The 22,788-nt window shown below is 43.5% G+C and overlaps 1 protein-coding gene across 1 annotated transcript in view; it reads left to right on the plus strand.

Annotated features, from left to right (window-relative positions):
* The window catches only part of LOC119660162 (zwei Ig domain protein zig-8-like), a 241,780-nt gene extending 236,817 nt beyond the window's left edge, over nt 1-4,963 (plus strand). Inside the window, exon 8 of the mRNA XM_038068566.1 lies at nt 3,540-4,963. Within this exon, the coding sequence (XP_037924494.1) occupies nt 3,540-3,643 (104 nt within the window). The 3' untranslated portion in view covers nt 3,644-4,963. The remainder of the gene's footprint in view (nt 1-3,539) is intronic.
* Nucleotides 4,964-22,788: the final 17,825 nt, after the last annotated feature.

The following is a 22,788-nucleotide window of genomic DNA, read 5'->3' on the forward strand; positions in this document are numbered from 1 at the left end:
AAAATAAGTGATACCAACATTCAAAGTATAGAGTTTAAGTCGCAGTAGGTTCGGTAAGTAACAGGTAACAACGGTGAATAAAATTCCTACTTACCTACGTCATAGCATTTTTAAGGTTTTGTGTAAACACAAAACCTTATTAAAATCGGTTTACTGTCTGTCTGTCTGCCTGTACGTCACACACACATTTTTCTTGGAGCCGGTTAAAGCGATTAACACCAAATTTGGTAGAAAAATGGGAACTGTGGACGCTCACGCATATAGTGAGTTACATCCTTTTATGTCGAATTTAAAGGGGATCCCCATACATGCAAAAGGGGGTGTACATTTTTTTTTCATTAAACATAGTCATGTGGACTATCAAATTAAAGGTCTCGGTTAGTACTTTTCGAGGCCGTTCTTAGTTTTGACGTTTTCTAGAAATGTGGGGAGTGCGGGGGGTTGAAAGTGAAAAAATCAAGAGGCTGTTACTGTATGGTGCCTAGGCTCCAAAATACCCCCCATATCGATACCCGTTCAAATAAAGTTAATAATGGTACATTACTATAATTTGTAGTAATTGGCATGAAACGTCTCCTTAAGTTCACCCTAGAATCACAATCACATTTTACAGCTATGTAGACTACAGCATAGAGCATGATCCTACCAAATTTGGTGCAAATCACACTATTAGTAACGAAGTTATAATTGGTCAAAGTCGTCGCTTTTGTGCAAATTCAAAATAGAAATAGCAAATTCAAGACTTTGAATGTCAATATCACTTGAAAGTCGATATTTTCCCACAATGGGCCAAATGCACACTAAAATCTCTTTATAAAATAAATACAGAAAACCTTTCATACCTGAAGCGCTCAGCTTCCGGTTTGTCGACTTGTTTAAAGTTTTGTGTGACACAAAACCGTATTTAAATCGATTGAAAGTTGGTCTGTGCATCCTTTTTTATAAGGCGTGGAAATCTTCAACAGATTCTGACCTGGCCCCCACAGAGTATAGGATTTTTACCCACCAACACCACCCCCGACTCCCCCTACCCAGTGGAACCACTTATAGGTATTACATGACAAGGCGGAGTTAAAGTAAGCTACTTTAGCTAGGTCTCATTCGGTGTACCCATAGGGTTCGTAACCGCGCCTTCCTCACTTCCTATGCTTTTCAAAGTTTATTTGAGATTGCCGCAGTCATGGAGTTGATGGCATCTCAATCTTCCTAGCAAGCTACTATCCTCCGGACAAAATTTGTTAGTGATAGTTCTCCACCTAGAGCTCATTTCTTCCACGAACTTAGGACATTGGAAGAATACGTGCGCTGGTTCCTCTGAGGCTCCGTTGCTGCTTGGACAATCAGGTGAGGTATACAATTTAAATCTGTGCAGGTGTTGACGGTATCTTCCATGGCCGATGAAAAACTGGGTGAGATTATAATTGATCTCTTCATGCTTTCTGTCCAGCCACTTCCCGATGGAAGGCATCTCCCATTTCTGACTGCACCGCTGTTGCCATCTGCTTACGAATCTCTCCGGAGATAAACCTGATGTTATATATGTTCATCATCTCGTCTGTCAGGAGGAAGGCAAAACATACCCTTAATGCAGTTCGTCTGTATACTGCACTCAATTTATGTGCATTGCCTAAAACATGCAGCGCTTTTCCCGAAACTGAGACTGCGTATAGCAAGATAGAACTCACCACCCTGGCTATGAGCGGCCAGCAAGTATCATCATTATCCTTTCCAAAGCAATACTAATATAATAATAAGTGCTGCTTAAAATTGAGTTTTCCGTCTATCATTACTCCCAAGTATTTGATGACCAGCTTGGAAGTGATGATACGATTCTCAATTCGAATGCAGACGTAATTTTTCTCGCGGCACTTAGAGGTGAGGAACGCTTCCATCTTTTCCTTCGTGAGTGCCAGTCCAGCACTCTTTAACCAAGCCTTAATAGTATTGATTGCTTTGTTTCACTACAACTCAGCATCTTTGAGGTGCTTTACGACGATAACCAGTGCTATGTCGTCAGCGTAGCCCACCACCCTGGCCTCCTCCAGAACCCAATGGTTAAGTACATCATTATAAATGATGTTCCACAGTAGTGAGTGAGTATAGGAGGACGGTTACCCGGGGAGGTTGCCAGCCTTAGGTAGCAGCATCAGCTTCTGCTGTGTAGGAAAAGTATCCTCGGACATGCACGCGTCGAATACCTTCCAGTTTATATTTGACGGCAAGGTTGAGGGCCTTATTCAGTATGCCGTCCAGACCCGAGGATTTCCTGTCGCCTATTCGACTGGAGATTTTCAGCAGCTCGTCTCTGGTGACTACTGGAATCGGTGTCACATTCAGGGGTCGCTGAAAGGTTCCCATATCTCCCTCTTTCTGGGAAAATAACCCCTGGATGTGTGTGATCTGGGGAGGTAATCGGCTTCTGAATCATCCAGTCACAATTTTATAGACGCAACCCCACGCATTCAAGTCCGCTTCCCAACAGATTTACTTAGAACATTCCCTTTTACTCCGCATGCTCATTCTGCTCTTGATCGATCCAGCCTATTGAGCCGCTCGTCTAGCTCGGTCGCAAATCGATCGAAAGCTGGCAATTTCGCTATTCCACCAATGATTGGGTCTTTTAGTGGGGTGTGAGCATTCCCTAGGCATCGATGCATCACATACTTTAGAGATGCTTTGTGTGGCGTGGAGAGCTCTCCGTGGAGGTTCCAGCTTTGCTAGACAGGTTTAGCCACAGCTACATGAATAGTTGTTCATCTATCGCTTTTGCAGACCATCCTGGTGCTTTTTTTTGGATTTCGGCTTCTGGGATGCGGATGTCCTGCCCTGTGGCTCCGTTCCCAGTTTAAAGATGATTGCCTGGCTATCTCTGTATGTGTAGTCCTCATTAACTTAGCAAGATATATCACGTACGACGGCAGGACTGACAAAAGTCACATCTACAATTGAACCAGATCCCCCTTTCCGATAAGCGTTGAACTATATCCAACTGGACGAGTGCTTCTAATAAGCACCGTCCCCTTGCGTTATGGTCTTTGCTGCCCCACTCAATGACCCATGCATTAAAGTCACTTTAGACCTTTTGCCCTTGCGACGTGAACAAGATCGTCCGCTTAGGCACGCGGTTTCGAAAATGCGACCAACGCCACCGTCCCGACACGCGACATCGGAAGTCAGCACCTCCAGGGACCTTGAGATGTCCACGGCCATGGAAACAACTTACAGTCTGATAGGAAACCGAGGCAAAAAATGTCAAGATGACAGAGACTCTTAACTTGACCGCCGGCGGGATGAGAAAGTCCCTAGAAAAGTAGTAAAATAAAGAAAAGTGTAAACCAAACCAAAGCCAAAGTGTTGTTATTATCAGAAAACGGATTTTATATATATTCGGGGCGAACTTATCCCCAAAAGAACATTATTATAAATTTTGACAATATTTCTTATTATCTTATATCTTATTATCTGTCAAATAAACTGAAATTTGGTCATACGATGTCATAATACCAATTATCAACTATTTTCACTTCTTTCCTTTACAGGAGAATCATCAGCATCTGCAGTGACATCTTCAGCCACCCCACGAACATCTTTCACTGATCTCCTCGGATTGATGATTTTAGTAATTGTTGGTTGCAACACATGACAATGCAATCCCTGTAGAAATTATATCTATTAAATTTACTATTTATGGTCATAAATTAAAATGTGTATTTTGTACATAATATTGTGGAAGATTTAATGGAATAAAAAAATTTTAACATGTTGATTAAAGGGCGATAATGTTAAGATACATAAGAACTAATTTACAACCCCTAACAGTGAATCTATATTATCATAAAAGAATTTCTCTACGAGTAAAAGTAAACATGTTGTTGCAAACTGAAACATATAATACGTATAAATGAAGGAATTCTAAGTGTACGAGTTTCTGCATAGATTTCGTATTACGTACGAAACCTAGTGAAATTCGCAGGATTTTACCAAATTTAATTGGGATAATTTAATATTTGAATAAAATATACGAACGTAAAAAATAGTATGCGAAGGAATCGGAAGAGTGCGAGAAGAAAGTTGAAGAGAAGCAAAATATTATTCTCCCACGACTTCCAATTACTTTCCTTGCGGAATTTTCTAAAGCACACAGAAAAGGAGCTGCGAAAACTTCTGCGTGAAAGGGTATTGGGTTTTCAGCGCATTAATTCGTATAAACTCCCAACAAACTTGTAGAACCACCCTCGCTGTTTGTACGTAACTTTTCTGCATCTAAAATGGAAATTGGCCTGAACGAAAGTACTTCTCCTTGCAATCTAAACAAATTTTCTTGGGAGCTTTATTGTTGTAAGATGGAAGATAATAAAGCTTACAAAATTGGGTAAAACCAAAAGCAAAAAGATTGTCCATACTAGAGTAACGACGTTTTTTGAGAATTATTTAAAAGACTGAATATACTTACATCGTAATTTGTTTTAGAAAAATATTAAAAATGCTACAAGATATTTAAGTTTTATGTTTTCATATAGAACTTTTATATTTTCGTGATGATTATAAGCTTTAAATAGAACAATTTGTGTTAAAGCTTTTCTTTTGATATCATTTCCATCTTTCGATGCATTCTTAGGGGCGGAGAAAGTGTGAAACATTCTTAAAAATTTATGTAAATAATACTGAAAATATCTGTTACGAAAATGTTTTATTTAGAGATTTGGCCAAGCCATGAAAAGTTTTAAAATTGCGAATCAAAAATTGGTTCATTTTCTGGATCTAGACGACGAAAAAATTTAAGATATGATATATATATAATACATAAAATAACAATGTAATCGCTAAAAACTCGGTAGGCTATAAATTAAGCAGTTTGAAGGAAGTTTTGAATCAAAAAGGTAAAATACTGTAAAGAAATCAAATCGGAATACTACAACACATAAAATATTCTCTTTAATGAAAGTGTAAATAAAATTATTACAAATAAAGTAAACTTTAAATAAATAAACTGAGGGTTTTCATTGAATCGAACTAGAGTTGACTAGAGATGAGAACAAATTTGTTAATAATAATAGGACTTGCCATTGTTAGTGGAAGGATCAATGCGCACCTCGGGACCAACAACATTCTGTACGAGGAGCAGAAAGGCTACCGAATTGGGTCAAGGGGTTGCACAGAGCAACTCATTATCGACTCGGTACTTGTAGGACAAGCAACTAGAAGCCAAAGAAACCTCTTTAGTTGCTATATCGATTATTCCAAAGCTTTTGATAGCGCTCCGCATACCTGGTTAATCGATATCCTGCATCTGCATCGCATTGATCCGAAACTAATAAAGTTTTTGGCGAGAGTCATGGCAGGGTGGCATACCACCTTATCAGTGCGTACATCTGAGGGTGCTAATACCTGAGAACTTCGTATACGGAGAGGCATCTTCCAGAGGGATTCGTTGAGTCCCCTTTGGTTTTATATGGCACTCAACCCCCTTTCATGGTTACTGAATGATGCTGGAGGGCATGGTTTTGCAATAAAATATGGCCTACGTGCTAAGTGAGAACTGACACACCTGACGTACTTAGATGACATCAAGCTGTATGCTGGAACTGGCGACCATCTTAGAAGTTTGTTGCGAATAACAGACATGTTCAACCGTGATATTCAGATGGAGTTTGGATTAGACAAGTGTAGAATACAAGCCATCGGTGCTCCACATCGAAGCTACGACCGAGACAGACTTCTACAAATACCTAGGAATTCTGCAAGGAACCCATGCTCAAGTTGGTGATCTGAAGGATGCTCTGCTGTCCGAATTCCTGCGACGTGTAAAGCTGGTGCTGAAATCGCATCTCTCGGGGAAGAATAAAATAAGCGCGTTGAATATATTCGCTATCACTTCACTGGCTTATACATTCGGAATATTGCCGTGGACGAAGACCGATCTGGGAAACGTCCAGCGGCGGATACGGGCTACTATGTCCAAATTCCGAATGCATCACCCAAAGTCTGCCGTGGAACGGATAAACCTGCTTCGTGACATCAGAGGTAGGGGCGTGGTTGACGTGACGGCACAACATCATCGCCAAGTCGACTCACTGCGCGCTTATTTTTACAGCAAAGAGCAGGCGAGGCCCAGACTGTGGACTGACTCCACTTAACTTGAAGGATCGATCTTTCAATCCTCTGAGTGGGGTGAAGTCGGACCAAGAGCAGATCGATTAATGGAAGTGGAAGGCAATGCACGGTAAACACGTGAATTGTCTTTGGGAGCCCTCTACAGGGAAATTTCCTGAAGACCTATATACCCTTCAGACAGTGTTGAACTAAAAATAAATACTAACAACACAAAAGCCCTTAATCTGACCGGTCATCGTACTCTTTCTATTTGTATTGTGCATGTGTGGTGGGGGAGAAGCTGGAGCTTATGAGCACTCAGGCCGCGTTGGCCCATTGTACTCGCCAACCCCATCTAACGGAATATTCCGGATTCGTTAACGTATTGCGGAATTCCCATTAGAGGATATGATGCTACCCTTCGCAGCTGGAGAACATTGGCACCAAACATCTGATGCGTCATGCACCTATAGGCGGGGCATTCATGTAGGAAATACTCCGTGGATTCCGCTTCATCATTACATGAGAAACACGTATCAGCCTGAATAATTCCTATTCTGAACATATGCCCAGCTGGTGAATTATGGCAGACAGAATGCCCACAATACTCTCGCAAGTCCTCCTGCTTTTCGACAGTCGGTTCTGGCAAGAAAAGTTTGGTGTGTCGAGCAGCATTTAAGCTCTGTCATTTGTCATTTTGCGAAATTTGTTCCCAGTTTTTGAAGGCAGCCTTAGCCAATGCCACTGATACTCCAATTGTTGGTTCCGATCCCGGCATGGGGGAGATTGACCCCTCTTTCGCTAAAGCATCCGAGATTTCATTCCCCTCTACTCCGCAGTGACCAGTTACCCAGAGTATTTGCACCATATTGAATCCAGAGATAGAGTTCTCAACTCGTTTCTGCATTCGGGAAAGATTTTCGAGGTGATCACAGGTCTGCTCAACGTCCTCAATGCAGCCTGACTATCACCGCCGTAACGCTTCGCCTGCCCTTCAACCGCTCGTCAATCACTCAGTTTACCGCCCTAAGGATTGCATAAACTTCGGATTGAAAAACCTTTGCATCTTGTCCCAAGGGAAAAGCCCACTTCTCGGTTTTATTCGAGAAATAGACTCCGGCTCCAGAACCCTGTTCTGTTTTTGAGCCATCGGTGTAGAAGACTTCAGTATATCCCGCCACGCATTCCTCTGGGACTTCCCAGTTCTCTGTACGCTTCCAGGTAACTTCATATCTTCGACCAAATAGATGTATGGGGACACGAGAATCGGAAGTTCAGTACTCCCAGTAACTCTTCCAATGCTCTGTGCACCTCACATCCGTTGTTTCCCCATAGATGTAACCGAATTAGTCTAAGAGCTGCTCTGATTGTAGTGCTTTGAATAAATATATCCAAAGGCTGCAAATTGACACACAGATACGCAGTTCTTTGCAGTGCGGCTAGTTTACGGTGACAACCTTTTTGTCTGACCACACTGCCAGACTGTGGATACATAAGCGGACATCGGCCTAATGATAGCAACGTAAGTGCACACCTATTTGTATTAATGGACAGAATATCGAAGGTGTCGAAAAATTTATAGATCTTCAAAGCGTTTTTCAAATGACTGCGGCATCAAGTTCTTTCGCAACAAGCTTCTCTCTTTGCTGCTATAGAGGAATAACCCATAAAAAGTAACCACTTCATGTCTTCGTCATGTCCGGGGGGTGCTTTAACCTGAAAGAGTAACTAATCAGAAACTTCGCCGGCGTACGGGAAGAAGTAGCAATGGTTAGGTGACACATTGAGAAAGGGCTGCATCTCCATTGCTGTTTATGCTATGCAATGGAACTCATCCTACCTGTTTGCAATAGGCTATGCTTTTTCGATATAGTTATGTATATCCCGTATTTATTATCAAGTGTAGGAAACATTTTTGAAGTACCACAAGAGTAGATCGAATGTATAGTCTCATATGATACTGAATCTAAAAGGACAGTCTTAACAGTGCTCTAAGCTGTTCGCTGTCAAGAAATCTGCGACTACTACAAATGAAGATAACACCCCGAATGTCGATAATCTACCCATTTCATTCAAACTGATAGAAATATTGTCAAAGATGTAAAGGATAAACAAAAATAATCGGATTTTTTTTCCAATCCTGGTCAATCAGATTCTTTCGTTAGTTTTATCCCTTCAAAAAACCTTGTATAAATTCATACCAGAGGACTATGTACGTATGATCACAAAAACACACCACGGAAATTAACCCTCAAAAAAATGAATGCAGGGACGCAACGTTGCATGGATTCACACGGCCACGTAGCCGTACACGTAATATTTATTTTGTCCCCGAAGTATAAAAACAAATCCCATATGAATTGGAAATATCTTTTTTGGGAGCATGAAATAGTTATTTCGAATAAAAATTGGTAACATCCTGAGGCTTGTATGCCGTTAAACAAACAATAAAATGAGATTCAAATTCCAGTAAACAGTCACAAGGGGAAAAAGAAAAAGGGAGGCAAGGCTTGCACGCTCTACTTAAAAAAATCAATTCATTTTTATGTGAAATAAAGAAAAACGCTATTAAATAGTATTTCTCTCACAAGCCTCAAGCATTCAGGAATATAAGAATGGTGGATGCTGGTTTTGAATGTTTTAATGTATACAAAGGGTTTTATTTTAAAAAGGGAGGAAAAAGATTTACACGAAGATTAAACGTTTTAAATTCAAAACGGGTTACTATATTTTTTGAAGTCTCTCCACTTAAATCATCACTTATCTCACCGCAAGAGTGTATGTACCAAGTCGACTCCAATATTTATAAATAATATAAAAACTGAGACAGAAAAAGGCACATCCGAAATAGAGTGAAAGCGGGTGATAATTTGATCATTCTCCCGACTCCACTCCTAAGACTCACGTCAACATTCAACGCCTCTTCCTGTTAGCGCGAACCTGAAGCAAGAAAAGAAACGTATTTTAGGTTTTTTGCGCGGAGTCGTCAGTAATTTTCAACGGGCCCCTCACGGTACGTCCCTAATGTGGCCGAGTAAGTAATTCTGACACCCCAGCTGACAGTATACCTGCGTTCAAGGTAGTAACCTTGAGAAAGCCTCTGGGACCCAACGGGAGTACTCGGAGCTTTCAGCAGCTCTTTGTCGATGTCGATGGGGTGATGTGAGCCTAGCTTAGCAAAGGTCATAGTTGTAACGTGTATCCAGTCAGCTCTTTCGGGTAGTGTGCATTGAACCACTATTAGTAGATCGGGTTGCCCCGAGCGAGCGCTAAATAGTCCGTGAGTTCCAAGATGAGCTACGCGTTGGCCAGGCCTCAGGGAACTGTTCTTTACTATTGTGGCCCACTCCCTTGCACACGATATGATGATAACATTCACATAGAGAACAAAACAATTAAAAAAAATCGATGAAATAGTAAGGAAGCAAAAGGAGTTGACTGCGTTCAGCCGCAACACGAAAATGCGTCGCTCATCCCCCCAAGCAAAGAAGAAACCTTGCGAAATGACGCGATACTAGTGCGGGAACTACGACTCCAAGACCCTCCAGTGTCCCCGTTCCAGAAAAAAAAACTCAACTTCGCTATACTATCCTAGCTTAAACTGAAAATAAAGGCTCAACAGGAAATGCGCGGCAGTGATGAAGTGCATGCGGACGCCACGCTTCTCCTCGATGGAACTGGAGGAAATATTAGATCGCATCTCCTTTTACAGGCGAACGTGGACAGCAGCGGAAGACGTGCAAAAAGCAGAAACAGCCACATTTGCCGCTGAGAGCCGCTGTAAAAGCCAAACGGATTGCAGATAGCACACTGCAAAGCGAACTGAAGGAGACTTTATTCACATAGTTTCCAAAACCCAAAAAAAGAGGGCGAGCAAGGACTAAAGGACTACACCGCCAGACACTGTCTATCCAGAGAACGAATAGCAAATCACTATCAGAAAATATGAGAAAACGAAGAAGGGCGACCGTCTGCTCTGCTCATTAAGCCGACGAATGGCAAGACATTTGCAGAAGTCCTCAGTGAAATCAGCTATAATATGAAACCCGATGACAATGGTGTCTTTCATAAGGAAAACAAAGAGTGGCAGATTCCTCGTTCCAAAGCGGTCAAATGACTAATGGGGGAGAAGGCTATCGTTTCTAGTCTAAAGTCTAAGCGCTTTCCAGAAATCCGAGGCCCTGGCTGCTTCACAGAAAAGGTCATAGTAGAGGGGGCCCTAAAACGTGAAAAATTGAATGGGTAGTATGGAGAGGGTAGCATGTGGTCAGGTTGGTCACCAAACGAAAAATTGATGTGTCTGGTGAAAGCGTTAAAGACATTGTGGATACGGAGTGATGTCCAGTTTTCAGGGTGGAACTAGCATAACAAGCATGATCCACACCCTACAAATTAATATGCATCGGATGCAACCGCGCACGAGGTGCTAGTGCATTTCGATGCGGAAGTAAAAATTAATCTAGTGTTAATCAACGACCAATACCAGTACATGGACCCGGTTTCATGGTGCACGCCTTAATCGGACTACAGAAGGAAACGAATCCTGGAAACGGCAGTGTGAACCGGGCTCGCAGTTGTAAACACTGGATCCACACCGACATTCCAGCACCCAGACTGCGAAGGAAGAAACATCCCCGACATAACGTTCGCGTAGGAATCTCTGGCACCGTCAGTGGACGTGTGGCGATCTCTAGAAGACTTCTCGTCAAGTGACCAGCAGTACACCGAGTTCAAAGTGGTTGACGCTACTAGACGGTGTACACAAACCCCGCACGCCCCTCTACGTGTGGACCGTCCCAAGAGTAAACATCGGGAAATTCGTTGAAGTTCTTGGAACTGCAGAGTCGCTTTGGAGAATGTTTCGGATGGTAGTAGCGTTGCAAATGACACCATCGTAAATTCATGATGAATTTGATAACCACAGCCTGCGGAGCTATCATGCTGGCCTACGGAAGGAATGTCATAACCTCCGCCCCACGAGGGGCATGTACCATAAAGGCGGAGTATATGTAGATTAACAGAAAGGAGACTCCGCCCTGCGATTAATAAAAGCAAAGCTCGCGGCTAGTAGAACCTAATCAACAAGGTAAATGAGGATGCAAGGGGTTGAAGGCTCTATTGACCGTTCCAAGTGTTGGCGGATGTGACACGCTCTCACTCCGATACACAGTGAAATCTGGGAAGCTCAGCGTAGGAGATGACTTTTAAGATTCCAAAAGGCACCCGTTTTGAGTGTGGCAATTGGGGTATCTACGTTCTCCCAGCCTTGTGTGCCGTGATTTAGGCAGCAGGTTCATTCCCGAAAAACCAGCAGTTATTATCAGAACGACATATGATGGCGGAAAATATCAGATACTACACCGAGGTAAAATCTCAGAGGAATATGAAGTCCAAAGTGGAGGATGTCAGAGCTGCATTTTGTCACCGATAATATTTTTTCTTGTTATCGCTAGCGTTCTTCATGCTGTCTTTTGCACAGGACGTGTAGGAGTTTAGTGGGTGATGACATCTTTCTCAAATATCTTGATTACGCTAATGACATCTGCTTGCTCTCTTACTGGGTCATTGACCATGGTCAAATGGCTCTGGGTACAAAAAGCGAGGCAGGCAGAGTTGGACTAAAGATAAACACGAACAAAACCAAGGTTCTCAATCTGACGGGTCATCGTCTTCTCTTCTGCGTTCATGAGCAGAACAGCCATTTCCTTTATGAACTTGTATATCAAGGAAGCGTGGTTTACGCCAACGATACCACCGAACTGGATGTCGCCCGATCCATTACAAGTGAACAGGTGGGCAGGCATGGCATCCACACGAAATATGATTGGAAGCCGGAAATAGCATTCAGATATAGGGGCGACCGCATTCGCGTCCATGAAAAGAATGGATGGTATTCCACCAAGTTCATCGTCAACAACCGCACTACAACCGGTATCCAGTGTAGGTCCAGCTTAGTAAGGAACTCCAGACAACACGGTTTTGCGCCCAGGTCTACCAATTCGGTGTCCCTGAAAACTATCTGGCGTCCTGTTCTCAGCCATCGCTCCATCTCAGGCAGGGTCTGCCTCGTCTTCTGTTTCTACCGTAAATATTGCCCTTATAGACTTTGCTACGGATTAAGTGACTCGCCCACTGCAATTTGTTGAGCCGGATTTTAACCACAACCAAACGGTAGTGGTATCGCTCATATGTAGATTTCATTGTAGGGGTCAAAAATTCGTCAGCGGATTCTTCTCTCGAACGCGGCCAAGAGTTTCCAATTTTTCTTGCTGTGGATAAAATCCGGCTCAATAGGTTACGGTGGGCGGGTCACTTAATCCGTATGGATGAAGATGATCCCACCCGGAAAGTCTATAAGGGCAATATCTATGGTAGGAAAAGAAGACGAGGCAGACCCTGCCTAAGATGGAGCGATGGCGTGGGCCAGGACGCCAGACAGCTTTTAGGGATATCGAATTGGTGGACCTCGGCGCAAAACCGGGATGTCTGGAGTTCCTTATTAAGGCAGGCCTAGACCGGATACCGGTTGTTGCGCCGTTGATGATGATGATGAAGAAACCAAGTATCTGAGGAGGAAGGTCATTGTTTTGTATAGCTAGAGCTTTGGCCCTATGGCGAGACGTTTTGACCAAAACAGTTGCAAATATGCAGTAAAAACCGTGCGCGGTTTTCATCGTCATGGCGGTCGGTTGTGATTTCTGATAGGAGAAATTGTAAACGGTCTCAAAGTTGTAGTCTCCTATGTTTATTGTTTTCGTCAGTGTAGGCCAGTAGTTGGGTGGACTTGAAGAGGATGGTGCCTGTCACATTTACATCGGCATCGCGAATCACTTTCTCCAGGGCCAGGTTGAAGCGGACCCATGATAGGGCATCCCCTTGTCTTAGATTGTTTTAGATGTTGAATGGTCTCGAGAGTGACCCTGCTGCTTTTATCTAGCATCGTACATTGGCCAGGGTCAGCCTAATCAGTCTTATCAATTTCGTCGGGATACCGAATTCTCTCATGGCCGTTGCTTTAAAATCGCTGAAAAGATGTTGAAACTGATGTCCATATGTCAACAGTTTTTCCATCGTTTGCCGCACAGAGAATATCTGCTCTATTCCTGCTTGCAGTGAAGCCTCTCTGGTATGGGCCAATGATATTCTGGGTGTATGGGGCTATCCGGCCTAGCAAGATAGCGAAAAATATCTTATAGATGGTACTCAGCAACTTGATATCCCTATGATTGCTGCATTGCGTGATATCCTCTTTTTATGTACGGGACAGATAATGCCCCGTTGCCAATCGTCAGGTATTGTTCCGCTTCCCACACTTTGAGCATCAATTGATGAACCATTTGGTATAATTGATCACCTCCATATTTAACTAAATGGACTGTAATTCAATCGACTCCTGGCAACTTAAGGTTTTCAAGCCGGTGGATTGCACGGACTATTTCTTCTATGCTTGGTGGTGCCAGCATTTGTCCATCGTCTTCAGTTGGCCGGACCTCCAACTCGCTAATATTTTGGTCTTTGAGCAGTTCATCAAAATACTCAACCCATTACTCCAATGTGCCCATTCTGTCGGAAATCAGATTTCCCTCTTTGTCTCGGCAGGATGAACATCGAGGTGTATAAGGCTTCATCCTACTGACTTATTGGTAAAATTTGCGCGCTTGGTGCGGTTGCTCCCTGTACTTTTCGAGTTCGCCGACCTGTTTGGTTCTCCCAGGCCTTCTTTTTCCGTCTGTGAGGTCGTTTCTCCGTTCGACGGATTTCTCGGCAGGTCTCTGCGAGAATGGAACAGTACGCGGTATGCAGCATTCTTCCGTTCCATTGCTAGGTTACATTCATCGTCTGACCAGCCATTACGACTCTTCTTGTAGCTAGAGCCAAGTCTATTTGTGGTCATGTCAATGATAACGTTCTTCAGGTGGTTGCGAACATCATTTGTTGATGCTTCATCTCCAGGACATCTGTTAGCTGCGGTCATTGCGGCATCCATTTCCCCCTTATAGGTGTTACGAGGGCTGTGTTGTGAATGACTTCAGTATTCACTCTGACCTGATTGTCAGAGAGGATTCCGGGTGATTTTGTTATTCGAGCCTGGAGCACTATGCCAACGAAATAGTGATCCGATTCTATATTGGCCCCCTTATATGTTCTGACATTCATCAAGGCTGAGAGGTGGCGGCGTTCGATCAACACGTGGTCGATTTGGTTGAAAGTGGTCCCGTCTGGAGAGACCCACGTATGTTTGTGGACCGCTTTCCGCGCAAACCAGGTACTTCCAACAACCATTTCATGTGATATTGCTAATTGAAAAATCTGCAGTCCGATATCATTGGTATCCCTATGTAAGCTGTCGGAACCGACGTATCGCCTGAATACAGGCTCCGTCCCTCCACGACTGTTGAAATTAATATCATTCTTGGGACAGGGTCCGCGCAACTGCCTTGTAGACGGTATCTTTCTCCTACTCTGAAGTCACCTCTGTTGGAGCGTGAACGTTGGTGAGTATTATATTTCTAAACTCGCCACGCAAACGCAGAATGCATAGCTCTCAGCTTATATTTTCAAAGCCGATAGAAGCAGTTTTCATTTTTTGGTTAGCTAGGAAACTTACTCCGACCACATGGTTTACTGGATGGCCACTATAATATATGGTGTAGTCGCTCTTCTCCAGGAAACTAGCCCCTGTCTAATACATTTCCTACAACTCTGTTACATCAGTCCTATATTGGGACAGTGTATCCGCTCGCTGCTTGGCAGCTGCATCTCTGTTCCGGGGGCACAATTTCTACGGGAAAACGCAGAAATCGTTATTCCGTTGTCGTTACCACGTTCGTCGCTATAAAGTCCATTCTACCCGGGGCTCTTTCCGTGGTTTCCTAACTTTAGTTTTCTGTGTAGGGTTATCAGCCCGACACAACCCCCAACCTGGAGGACCAGTTGGTAAAATTTTTCCGGTTTGAAAGCGAGAGACTCGCATTCATCGTTCTCCGTCTGAAGCTTTTTGTTAAGAAAGAGCTCCCAGCGGTCACCACGTGGAAGTGGAGATAGGGTTTGATAGTGGAACTGTTGGTATTGGTTCAGCAGACGTTTCCCAGGTTTTATGCTCCATCGTAGGTACCAAACCACGCTTCGCCCCGGGGACCTATACTTACCCTCTGACCACCATAATATTATTATATATCCGGTAACATTTACATTTTACCTACTTTCCGCTTTAAGAGAATCTATCAACCCCTGGGTAGTGCACGTTGAGTTTGTGAGTCCAAAGACGCGGAGTTAATATATTAATATTTACTCCATAAATTCATGATAGGTTCCTGTTCGTTGGTTTGGGCCGAAGCAAGACTTTCGACCAATTTGCTGCCTTGCGTAGTTTGAGGGGCTGCAGCTCTTGGAAGAGTATTCCTAGCTACTTGAGGATAAGATACGCCTGGTTAAGCCAAGCTTTGTGACATGTGTGTCACAGTCTGTTTGGCTCTCATCGCATCAGCATTCTTTTTTCCTCTGTCAGCTTCCCTTCTGGCAACTATGGCTTTATATTCCGATCATCCGCGGTAGTTGGCGTGATGTTCAGTCTGGCCGCAGTTGCAGCAGTGTGGTGTCTCTGCAGTCGGTCTTGGGCATTCCCTTTGCACATGGGTTTTCCACTTTACTAATTTATGCACAATGGAGCAATTGATGATTAATATGCCCGAAGTTTCGACAGTTGTAGCACTGCACTGCCTAAATTGCCTTGACTTTCTCAAGCGATATCTTTTGGTGGAGTATACACTTTACCTTGAAGATTTCATTGAGCTCTTAAGGGGGCTCGAAGGTAACCATGAACAACCCCCACTGTGACTTCAACAGGAGCGTTGGATTCTAACTTTGAAAAAGTTTGTCTGCTAGCTTGACTAGATTCGGCATGCATTTGACCTACAAGTCCGGGTGCTCTTCATTGGGCTCTCGCATTATGTCACCGCGGATTACCAAGGACTGACCAATGCTGGTAGCGTGCTGCATGCCATAGCCCCTTTTATTTTATGACATTAAAGATCGCCGCATGATCTATGCAACAATGAGGGTGCTGTCAGCCCTCGTGTTCTTTAGAGTTTCTTTCAACACTTTTTCCTTCAATATCCCGAATTTCGTACCCAGTGATAGGGGAATTTTCTCTTTTTTCGGTGGGAAGTTCTGTGAATTTTAAGGAGAGGCACTTACATGACTAACACCAAGTTTAGGTTTTTGAGTTCTTCTCTTCTTGCGCTCGACTTCCTCTTCTTGGATTTAGTACTTCTAAGCACAATTAACTTTATCCTTGGAACTGTTGGGTTGTTGTTGCTGCTGCTGCTGCTCCATTTTAGGATTGCCTGTTGACAATTGAACTGCTAGGCCTTGCTTAAACTCCTCAATTCTTTTAAAGAGACTCGCGTTCACTTGCTTCAGTTCCGAAGGGCTCGTGGTTGCCTCTTCCTGTCCCAGCATTATTGTGACCCCTGGTAGAGGAGCGATACTTCCTTGATTTTTTTTATTTTCAGCTGTGCTGTTTTTAAATATAGAAACCCTTGACATAGCCGTTGACTGCTCAGGGTTGTTGCAGCATGTTAACCCTAATGCACAGCAGATGCTCGCAAGGCTGTTAAGGCTTTTCAACCCGCGAAAGCGGACACCAGCAGTGCCCAAGGAAGGATTTTAGCTGTCGAGCCTTGATGATAATGATGATGGTAGAAGTATATCTATCTACCACCACCCATGTTAAGATGTTTCATCTTAGTTATAATATCCTAACCCTCTTACAGATATTGTACCACCAACAATTCAGTTTTCTGCCCATAATAAATCCAGCCTTTACCCAGAATTAAGCACAGTTCACCTGTATAACTCTTAGTAGTAAGATTTATGCATTATCAAAGTCACTTCGACTTCATTCAGACAAAACTGCAGCAAGCAGTTAGCTGAAATTCACACAAAGAAATGCTAACTTTCACCACTTGAAAGTTAACACGCTGACAGTGAAATTCAATCTTTCCCCATCGAATTTCTACCTTGGCTTCGAAGTATGCAATTCTATTACCATCGACAACACGCTCTAGAGCCACATCAACCAATCACAATCAGTTCTACACGATTTCATCCATACGCGCCAAAAACGACATCTAGAACACCCCTGACAACATAAGGATTTATCACAAAGTGGTTCGGGATAACGACTCTGAACTCCTGGTAAACGTCTCCGAACTGTTGTTTTGTAAGTTCAACTCATGTATGAAATGCCTGCCAGGCTTTTGTTAACCTCCCACCTCCACTTTCATCCATTTTTTTCGGTCACAACATTCGCGCGAGTACATATGGGTGTATGGAGTTTCTCGCCCCCATCCCACCGAACGATTCTCAATTGACTTTATAAACTACCCTTATGCACAGTTAAAACTCCCCTAGCAACATTGAAAATGCTGGTTGGACCGATAAACGCTCAAGTTGGCTTTTTCAATTCTGGCAGTTGCTTCCATGATTTTAATACAAGTAAACTTTTGATTTTAGACCTTTGCCTCATGTATCAGGCTTTTTTCGCTTGAAATGGGTGCTGCCAACCCACACAGAAATAGGAAGCCTTCCTAGTCCCTGCTCGAGTGATGTTCAAAGAGAATATTTAGGGACCTGCCTGCCTGCCTGCTCAAGCAAACTGATTCGATTCATTCGACTTAAAATTGCAATCATCCTTTCATCCACTTCAAAACTTGACTTTAATTGCAGATCCCTAGGACGAATACTGTCGCTTACTAATCCCAGTAATTTTATCAACCTCGTAAATCTCAAAAGGTTCACTTCAGACTTATAGTCGGCGCGACAAGCCTGTTAAAGTGTGGCCCATGAAAATTTTGCCTTGCAAAGTAGATTACCCACATTGCTTTTTACCTCGTCAACGAGCTCACGTCAAAAGGATAACATACACCAACCGGCCTGAATGGAGCATTTACCGATATCGGAAAAGTTTCCCTTTTTTCCGTAGAAAACTCAAAGACTACGTTTTCTAACGTTAACACACTAACTATTTCGTAGTAAAGCTATTTCTGCACGTCCTGACGATGTTATTTGCCGGCAACTTTCCACCCTCATAGTCAAATCGGCTCGCCCCTACTCTATTCACTCCGTACACTAGTGGAACTCTTTCAATAACCGACTAACTGATGTCAAAGGAACGAGGTTAAATTGATGCTCCTTTGAACGGCGCTCGGGGAAGGAGATTCAGAAGGACAAAAGGCAGATTTCACATCTTATGGGGCTCTTGGGTGGCTGCCTGTGGTTAGAGAGTAGAGAAGCGTTTCTGAAATTGACAGGGACACACTAGGGCGACAGCAGCAACAGCCATCCTGAATCCTTTTTTGTTTTCCGATATTTTATTTCACTGATACCATCCATCCAATTGTTTACCGATAGAACTTCATGGTACTTATGGTGATGCTAGTGATTTCACTTCACATTCAGAATTGACTCAAAATGGTCGTCGTCGGATTTTATGCGTTGTAAATAGGAGTAATTTAAAAAAATCAAGAAGTCCTTTATCCCATTGAAATTGGAGAAGTTCCTCGTGAAGGAAGAAAGGAATTTGTTTGGACCCAAATATGATAAAGTATCTTTTGACGAGTTTCGGTCATTGCAGAGAAGTATTGATTTCAGCTCAATTCATAATGCTGAAGCATTCGAATCGTACTCGATACTTTGTCCGAAAATAAAGATTTGAATAGAACAGAAAATGGCATCTCAGCTCATATGAATTGCTGATATTGGAGGTTGAGCTGACTAACTCATGAGCCTCACCATGAAACTTCCCTGAAGGAGCTTGTGCTTTTTCCTAGCTAGCAACTTGAAAACAAAAAATTAGACATTGAAGGTGTACAGATTTCTTTCTTCTCTTCCATTAGAAATTTCAGAAGTAAAAATTTTGGATACCCACAGTAACAAAACTCTAAAGCTCACTCTAAATTAGATGCTACCGTTGCGCTTCTGCTTTCTCAAGTTTTTTGTAAAATGAATCCTTATTTAAAACGGTTTACTGTCTGTCTCCCCGTCTGTCCTTTTTTCCGGGGGTGGAAATATTCCAAAGACACTGGTACATATGTGCTAGCGTGTGGGATTTTTACCCACGAAAACAACCCCCTAACTACTGTTCTTTTCCTCGCGAAACCACCATAAAGTGTTTCGTTGTTGGCTCTCTCCTCTCCCTTACCCATCGATTGCATTCGCAACTGCGCCTTTCTCGCCTCCCCTGCGTCGGTCAACCTGCACTGAGTCCGCCCTACCATGTCGTTCATTGCGTTCCACAAGCATTTTCCCAATAATATTTTCCAGTGCTAATGATCCCCCAATGTCTCCTCCAGACTCTTCCTTTCCTTTGTGAATCTGGGACAATGGTTAAAAACATGCTCCAGGTTCTCGAGAATAGCGCCGTAGCTGGGACAGTTGGCTGGCCTGCCCAGTTTGAACTTATAAAGGTATTTACGGTAACCGCCATGACCCATGTAAAACTGGGTGAGATCATAGTTTATCTCACCATGCGCTCTCTGCGTCCAAACCTTGATGCTGGGAACCAGTCTGCGGGGCCATCGACCCCTTTCCACCCGTTCCCACTGTTGTTGCCACCTGCTTAACGATTCCTCCCTTTTGCTGTTTTCACGAGCAGATCAGAGGACGAATCGGGTCCATTATAGATGTGTGCCATCTCATCGGCCAAGATGTCAATTGACATCATGCCGACTACTCCATAGGAAGCTTCATCCGAGATGGTTCTCTAGCCACAGCCCACCTTTAGCGGGGTCTTCTATAAGCCGCCCTCATCGTTTGAGCATTGCATGCGGTATGCATTGAAGTTGACCAAATTGGTGCTGCGTAGAGCAGTATAGAACTCACCACTCTAACAATAAGTGGTCTACGAGTGTATCGTGGGCCCTCGACATTTGGTATCATCCTTGCCAAGGTCATGCTAACATTGGACGCCTTGGTGTAAACATATTGTAAATGCTACTTAAAATTCAGCCTCGCATCTATCCTCACTCAAAGGTATTTAATTGCTGGTTTTGAAGTGATAATATGCTTCCCCATTTTGATACGGGCAGTGGTTTGCTTACGCCGCTTTGTGACAAGCATCGCCTCTGTTTCATCCTCCGCGTGTGCAAGACCTGCATCTTTCAGCCACTTCTTTATAGCAATGATTGTTTTGGATGAATATAGTTCCTCATCCGTCAGATCTTTTGAAACAACATTCACCGCTATCGGCGTAACACACTATTGTGGCCTTGCTAGCAAATGGGACGTTGAGGAGATCACTATACATGAAATATAATAGTGGTCCCAGAATAGAACCCTGTGGAACATCCGCGAACATATTCTTTGATTTCATTGTCTGTGTCGTGCCGGAGCTTTCTATCTGTTGAATAGCTATCGCCTAGCACCGTCAAGTATCTGGGTACACCAATCGCCGCCAATGACCTCCTTATAAGGTTCCAACTAGCCGATGGTAACCACAGTGCTACCTCTTCCGTGCATTGCATTTTCAGCTAAGTCACGCCCTCAAACCGAATTGATGGCCTGATAAGTCTCCCAGACTCTAAGGTGCGAGCGATCTGTTTTAGATTTTTCGCTCCAACATTTTTCCCATAGTGTCCAATAGATATATAGGTCAGCAAGAAGATGATTCACCCGGAGGCTTACCAGGTTTAGGCAACAACACCGAATTTATTTTTTCCATGTCTCGGGACAATTTCCTTGCGTTAAGCTTGCTTCAAACTACTATACCAAAATGTCTTGTCTCGACTTAATAGCCAACTTACGGGCCATGTTTGGTATCCCATCGAGCCCCGCCGCTTTGTTGTCTCCCAGCCTACTGGAAATCTCTAGTACTTTATTATTAGCAGAGGTACTATAGGCACATCTAAAGACGTCTGTGGACTGTAGCCAATCGTGCTTTCCTGAGGAGACAAACGCTGAACGATTTTCAGTAGAAGATTGAGACATGTAATTTTCGGAGCTGCTTAGCCTCTAAATCTGCCTCATGCTCGCTTCACCTCCACCATTTTTCTCTGAGCCACCCGTCCGGCCCGATGACATGCTAACCGCAGATCAGACGACTCTCTATTCCATCATCAGTATAACCTTCCACTGTGAAATTAATAACATCTCAGCATCGATGAGTCGAAATGACAACGGATTAACGATTTACATATTTTCTCATGGAACGTTCGCTCCCTGTACAAACCGAACGCTGTTGAACAGCTAGCCGATACCCTGACCCAATATAAGGCTGATGTAACAGAGTTACAAGAGATGGGAAGGATGGGACCGATTTCTTGGAGAAGAGCCACTATACCATATATTATAGCGGCCATCCAGTAAACCATGTGCTCGGAGTAGGAGTAGGCTTCTTAGTCAGCAAAAAATGAAACCTGGTGTTATCGGCTTTGAAAATATAAGCGAAAGGCTATGCACTCTGCACTTGCGAGGCAAGTTTAGAAATATAAGCCACATAAACGTTCACGACCCGACAGAGGAGACTGCAGAGTGGGAGAAGGATACGAGGGAGTTGAGCAGACCTTCGAAGCCTGTCCCAAGTATGATATCAAAATCATACTTGGAGATTTCAACAGTCAAGAAGGGGCGGAGCCCGTATTCAGGCGATACATCGGCTATTATAGCTTACATAACGATGATAGCAATGATAACAGACAGTTAGCAGTATTGCACAAAATGGTTGTTGTAATTACCTGGTTTACGCGGAAAGTGCTCCACAAATATTCATGGGCCTCTCCAGACAGAGACTTATCACGAACTCCGTCGAGAGGCGAAGCGAATTCACAGACGGAAAAGGAAGCCTGGGAGAACCAAGCGGTCTGTGAACTAGAAAAGTACAGGGAACAACCAGGCGCGGAATATTTACCAATAAGTCAGCAGTATACACCTCGATGCTCATCCTGTTGAGACAAAGAGGGAAATCTGATTTCCGACAGAATGGGCATATTGGAGCTTTTGGTGGAATATTTTGATGAACTGATCAACAACCAAAATATCGGTGAGTTGGAGGTCCCGAGAACTGAAGACGACGGACAAATATCGCCACCACCAAGTATAGAAGAAACTGTCCGTGCAATTCATGGGCTTAAAAACCATAAGTCGCCAGGAGCCGATGGAATTACAACCGAATTGGTTAAATATGGAGGCGACCAATTACACCAAGTAGTTCATCTGACGACTGACAACGAGGCATTATCTGTCTCATACATAAAAAGGGGGATATCACGCAGTGCAACAACTATAGGGATATCACGTTGCTGAGTACCATCTATAAGATATTCTCTGCTATCTTGCTAGGCCGGATAGCCCCATATGCCCAGAATTTCATTGGCCCATACCAAAGAGGCTTCACTCCAAGCAAATCAGCAATAGATCAGATTTTCTCTGTGCGGCAAACGATGGAAAAACTGTTGGAATATGGACATCAGTTGTATCATCTTTTCATCGACTTTAAAGCCGCCCATGATAGCATAGCCTGGGTAAAACTGTACACATCTATGAGCGATACCATGACCGTCTGGCTGTGACTAAAATCCGACTCAACAGGCTGCGGTGGGCGGGCCACATAATCCGTATGGATGAAGACGATCCAGCCCGGAAAGTCTATAAGGGCAATATCTATAGTAGAAAAAGAAGACGATGCAGGCGTATGTC

The sequence above is a fragment of the Hermetia illucens genome, chromosome 6, assembly GCF_905115235.1.
Source record: "Hermetia illucens chromosome 6, iHerIll2.2.curated.20191125, whole genome shotgun sequence".
NCBI lineage: Eukaryota > Metazoa > Arthropoda > Insecta > Diptera > Stratiomyidae > Hermetia > Hermetia illucens.